Below are 6378 nucleotides of genomic sequence, written 5' to 3'. Positions count from 1 at the left end.
CTCATGGTTTAAGCAAACATCCTCCATTTGAAGAACTCCTCTTGGAGTCTTGGCTGGAGTAGACAGTTCCAGATCTTGGGAGCAGGGAAGATTTTCCTGGAACCTACTGATGGTAACTGCCACACATCACAACAGTCCCTGCTGGAGGATGTTGAAAGATGCTACAGTTGCCATGACCTCCATCTCCCTGTATCAAGAATGCAAGAGACCTACCTGGTGGTCCATTGGTTAAGACTCCATGCTTCCACTACAGGGGACAAAGTTTTGATCCCTGATCAGGGAACTAAGACCCCACATGCCATGCTGCAAGCAATTCATGAGGAAGACAGACTTTTTTTGGGTGGGGGTGGGGAATCAGGCCTGGGACAAATTAAATATGTCTCAATATTTAAATATTTAATGTATATTTTAATTATTTTTATACATATAAAAGCTGTAATAACTGAAGCTAGCAAACTGTTAAAGTAAATGTTTCCCAGATAGCTCAGTTGGTAAAGAATCTGCCTACAATGCAGGAGACCCTGGCTCAATTCCTGGGTCAAGAAGATCTGCTGGAGAAGGGATAGGATACCCACTCCAGTATTCTTGTCTTCCCTTGTGGCTCAGCTGGTAAAGAATCTGCCTGCATTGTGGGAGACCTGGGTTTGATCCCTGGGTTGGGAAGATCTCATGGAGAAGGGAAAAGCATAACTCCAGTATTCTGGCCTGGAGAATTTCATGGACTGTATAGTCCATGGGGTTGCAAAGAGTCAGACGTGACTGAGTGACTTTCACTATCCTCTTACCTTGACAAATTTATCTTTAAAAGGCAAAATCCTAAATATTGTAACGCTGTGGTTTTTATAGTTAGATTTAAGTTTTGAAAACTTAGGTATGATACAGCTAGAACCACATGTATAAAAATTAAAGATTAATAAAAATTGCTTACTATTTTTAAATGTTCTTAAGCCACACATGCAATTGTGAACAGCACACTAATTTTCTAGTACTTTTGTAACCATGCATTGAAAGGCAAGAAAATACACACTAGGTAGTGAGCGAGACTTTATTGTTATTTATTTTGAGAGGAAGAATTTGACAAATTTAAAAATGTGTCTTTTTCTTTTACCTAAGCACTTTGCTGCTCAAATCATACCTACATTTCAAAGCACTGTCCACAGACTTTCAGTGCATTTGGATGCAACTGTCTTTTGTTTTGAGAACACAGGGCAAGAGGAATAGAGAAGCATCTCTCTGGGGCCTGGACAGTGTCTAGTCTCAGAGGAGATATTTAGGGAAACAGGTTATGCTGTCCTGGTGCTGAGCACTAGATCCTGAGTGACAGAGATGCTCATCCTGAGTAAACACATGTGCTTGTTCTTTTCCTTCAGTTTTATTGAGATATAACTGACCAACACCACTGTATTAAGTTGAAGAAAGCAGGGAAAACCACTAGGCCATTCAGGTATGACCCAAATCAAATTTCTTACAATTATACAGTGGAAGTGACAAATAGATTCAAGGAATTAGATCTGATAGACAGATTGCATGAAGAACTATGGACGGAGGTTCATAACATCATACAGAAGGTGGTGATCAAAACCATCCCCAAGAAAAAGAAACACAAAAAGGCAAAACAGTTGTCTGAGGAGGGCTTATGCATAGCTGAGAAAAGAAGAGAAATAAAAGGCAAAGGAGAAAAAGATATCCATCTGAATGCAGAGTTCCAAGGAATAGCAAAGAGATAAGAAAGCCTTCCTCAGTGAACAACGCAAAGAAATACAGGAAAACAATAGAATGGGAAAGACTAGAGATCTCTTCAAGAAAATTAGAGATACCAAGAGAACATTTCATGCAAAGATGGGCACAATAAAGGACAGAAATGATATGGACCTAACAGAACCAGAAGATAATAAAAAGAGGTGGCAAGAATACACAGAGGAACTATACAAGTTCATTAAGATCTCTTCAGATCAGATCAGTCGCTCAGTCGTGTCTGACTCTTTGCGACCCCATGAATCGCAACACACCACCTCCCTGTCCATCACCAACTCCCGGAGTTCACTCAGACTCATGTCCATCGAGTCAGTGATGCCATCCAGCCATCTCATCCTCTGTCGTCCCCTTCTCCTTCTGCCCCCAATCCCTCTCAGCATCAGGGTCTTTTCCAATGAGTCAACTCTTCGCATGAGGTGGCCAAAGTACTGGAGTTTCAGCCTTAGCATCATTCCTTCCAAAGAAATCCCAGGGCTGCCGGATAACCACGATAGAATGATCACGCACCTAGAACCAGACATCTTGGAGTGTGAAGTCAAGTGGGCTTTAGGAAGCATCACTATGATCAAAGCTAGTGGAGGTGATGGAATTCTACCTGAGCTATCTCAAATCCTAAAAGATGCTGTTAAAGTGTTGCACTCAACATGCCAGCAAATTTGGAAAACTCAGCAGTGGCTACAGGATTGGAAAAGGTCAGTTTTCATGCCAATCTCAAAGAAGGACAATGCCAAAGAATGTTCAAACTACTTCACAATTGCCCTCAGTTCACATGTTAATAAGGTATTGCTCAAAATCCTTCAAGCTAGGCTTCAGCAGTCTGTGAACACAGAACTTCCAGATGTACAAGCTGGATTTAGAAAAGGCAAAGGAACCAGAGATCAAATTACCAAAATCCACTGAATCACAGAAAAAGCAAGAGAACTCTAGCAAAATATCTACTTCTGTTTCATTGACTACACTAAAGCCTTTGTGTGGATCACAGCAAACTGTGGAAGATTCTTATAGAGATGGGAATACCAGACCAACTTACCTGCCTCCTGAGAAACCTGTATGCAAGACAAGAAGCAACAATTAGAACCGGACATGGAACAACGTACTGGTTCCAAATTGGGAAAGGATTATGTGAAGGCTGTATATTGTCACCCTGCTTACTTAACTTACATGCAGAGTACATCATGCAAAATGCCAGGCTGGATGAAGCATAAGCTGAAATCCAGGTTTCCAAGAGAAATATCAATAACCTCAGATAGGCAGATGACACCACCCTTATGGCAGAAAGTAAAGAGGAACTAAAGAGCCTCTTGATGAAAGTGAGAGGAGAGTGAAAAAGCTGGCTTAAAACTCAACAGTGAAAAACTAAGATCATGGCATCTGGTCCCATCACTTCATGGCAAACAGAAGGGGAAACAATGGAAACAATGACAGACTTTGTTTTCTTGGGCTCCAAAATTACTGCAGACGGTGAGAGAGCCATGAAATTAGACACTTGCTCCTTGGAAGAAAAGCTAAGACAAACACAATCAGGCATATTAAAAAGCAGAGACATTACTTTGCTGACAAAGATCCACATAATCAAAGCTATGGTTTTTCGTCTAGTCATGTATGGATGTGAGAGTTGGACCATAAAGAAGGCTGAGTGCTGAAGAATTAATGCTTTTGAATTGTAGTGCTGGAGAAGACTCTTGAGAGTCCCTTGGACTGCAAGGAGACCAAAACAATCAATCCTAAAGGAAATCGACCTTGAACATTCATTGAAGGACTGATGCTGAAGCTGAAGCTCCAGTACTTTGGCCACCTGATACTTGGCTCCAAGAGCCAAGTCATTGGAAAAGACCTGATTCTGGAAAAGATTGTAGGCAGGAGGAGAAGGGGACAACAGAGGATGAGATGATTGGATGGCATCACCAACCCAATGGACATGAATTTGTGCAAACTCCAGGAGATAGTAAGGGACTGGGAAGCCTGGTGTGCTGCAGTTTATGGGGTGGCAAGGAGTAGGACACAACTGAGTGACTGAACAAAAACATCAACTACAACTGTTTAAGTTTAAAATGTAGAGCATAATGACTGGACTCCCATATATCATGAAATGATTGTCATCAGAAGTGTAGTGAATATCTACCTTTTCATATAGATACAAAATTAAAGAAATAGAAAAATAATGTTTTTTCTTGTGATGAGAACTCTTAGGATTTACTCTTAACCATTTTCATATATAACACACAGCCGCGTTACTTATATTTCTCATGCTGTACACTACAGCCCTCGTACTATTTATCTGATAACTGGAAGTCTATACCTTCTGACCACCTTCATCCAATTTTCCCTTCCTCTACCACCTGCCTCTGGTAACCACAAATCTGATCTCTTCGTGAGTTTGTTTGGTTTTTAAAATAAATACATGTGTCTGTGATATGCAGAGTTCTCTAAAGCACAGGCAGGGGCTCATCTTGCCTGTGTCTAAGGACAGTACTGAATAGACCAAGCCAACATCGTCTCCCTTTATAGCTATGGTATTATACACAAAATACATATATTATTGTACTAAATGGTTATGCACATTAGTTAAAGTTATAAAACTTTTGCAACAGAATCATTATGACATATACAATGGAATGAGGTATGTGCTTTATTTGTGTTCAGGAGAACAAAAAAAATGATGGCCAGTCTGTATCCATATCTGAGAAATACTGAATTGACATTAAGTCAATTTCTTCACAGCAGGACTTCTCAGAGCCTTGAATATACTAATATGAATTGTGACTGTCAAAGACGGAGATAGAGCATGCAGTATTTTTAAAAATTATTTGAGAACCAAAACGTTTTTCATGAATTAACATCTCACACATTTTTCAGAGATTTTGAACTACCGTGGCTGTCTTCAGTAGGAAAGAGTGGAAACAAAAAGGCAGCGCAGCAGTGGGAGAATCCACTGACTCCCAAGGTGACAGAGAAAACCCGCGTCATCACCATGGCTCCATTCTGCAGATGACGGCAGTCTTGAGTAGTAAGCAACTGGAATTTAGTGGCTTGGCCACAGCGCTTACAAAGTACAAGGTCCAAGTTCAATCCCAAGCATTCTGGAATGTGTCTTTATGGTAAGTATCTAATGCCAGGGAAAGCTTTATTCCAGCAGTGAGTGGACTACCCAGTGATCTCTGCCCTCCACTTTCCTGGATCCCATCCATGTGCTGGACTCCAGGTAAGCTGACTCCACAGAGCCCTCCTCACCTGCATGGGCCCTTGTAAGTTCTCCCCACTCTGATCCTCTGAGCCTGGCTGCCCAATGCTACTAGTGGAATGAACTGAACCAGACTGCCACTTCCTCAAGGTAAGGACTCTGGGTTATTCACATTATTTGAGTCCACAAAGTATGACCAAATAAAAATTTGTGGATGACAGTTGACGCTAGAGATGATCTGTGATGTAATACCCACCAAATAACCCTCAAGGACCCAGAAGGATACCAATCCTTTTGATCCTTTTGATCAAGGATACCAATCCATCATGTGCTCTTTTGCATGAGATAATGTGATTCAAAAGCTGGACACGACTTATTGCCTAAACCACCACCACCACCATTATATGTACAGTTCAGTTCAGTTCAGTCACTCAGTTGTGTCCAACTCTTTGCGAGCCCATGAACCGCAGCACACCAGGCCTCCCAGTCCATCACCGACTTCCACAGTTTACCCAAACTCATGTCCATTGAGTTGGTGGTGCCATCTAACCATCTCATCCTCTGTCGTCCCCTTCTCTTCCTGCCTTCAATCTTTCCCAGCATTGGGGCCTTTTCAAACGAGTCAGCTCTTCACATCAGGTGTGTACAGTGATTCACAAATGGTAAGACATCAAACAATAATTATTATTAATATAGTTGCCATTGTCCTGATCAGTGATTGGTCCGTTTCTAATGACCTACAGTAACTGAGCCAGACCTAGCACTCTGCCGAAGTCCAGGCGTCTTTATGTGGCACATTGGAGGTGGTTCTTGAAGTAGTGGAGAGCTAGCTTGAACTGGATCTTATCATTGGTGTTGGCCCGGTATATGCGGTAGGTCTTCTCCAGGGCTGCCAGCTCTGGGTCCTCCACTGGAGAATGCGGCTGGTGACCTATAATCACATCTGAGCAGGACCCCACGAGCAGACTCCCGAGCCCATCAATAAAGAACTCTGCCAAGAGAGGGGAAGCATGAGAAGGAAATGTGACCTTCAAGCCACAGACCCAGGGCCCTACTGTAGCTCCGGAAGGAGAGTCAGGGGACACAGTTTACACCCTTGGGGTGGTTCCACCCATGTGGAGCCATCTGCCCAGACTAATGAGTTGGAAGGACAGACAGTGATATGGATAGAAAGACACAGATTAGCTTCCAACTGGACGGAGCTGTGGACTCCAGGACTGAGGGCAGTTTAAGCCAGGAAGTTCACCAGCTGCAGTTACAGAGGAAAGGAAGTCTGGAAATGCAGTGCAGCAGGAGGTAGGGGCCAGAGCTGTAGGGAGAGGAAGGGGAAGGGTATCTCAGAGAGGTAGGAACAGCCTGTGGGAGGCAAGAAGGCAGAGAGAGTGGAGGGAGGCAGGGGAAACTGTGGGCTCCCCAATTTGGGGAGAACGGGTAAGCTGCCT

The 6378-nt window shown here is 42.8% G+C and overlaps 1 protein-coding gene across 1 annotated transcript in view; it reads right to left on the bottom strand.

Annotated features, from left to right (window-relative positions):
• Positions 1–5721: 5721 nt before the first annotated feature.
• B4GALNT2 (beta-1,4-N-acetyl-galactosaminyl transferase 2) overlaps positions 5722–6378 on the bottom strand; it is a 74537-nt gene continuing 73880 nt past the window's right edge. Inside the window, exon 11 of the mRNA XM_010843152.1 lies at positions 5722–5932. Coding sequence (XP_010841454.1) covers positions 5722–5932 — 211 coding nt within the window. The remainder of the gene's footprint in view (positions 5933–6378) is intronic.

Source organism: Bison bison, unplaced genomic scaffold (assembly GCF_000754665.1).
Source record: "Bison bison bison isolate TAMUID 2011002044 unplaced genomic scaffold, Bison_UMD1.0 scf7180017864180, whole genome shotgun sequence".
NCBI classification, from domain to species: domain Eukaryota; kingdom Metazoa; phylum Chordata; class Mammalia; order Artiodactyla; family Bovidae; genus Bison; species Bison bison.
This window is presented reverse-complemented; position numbering and strand designations above follow the sequence as displayed.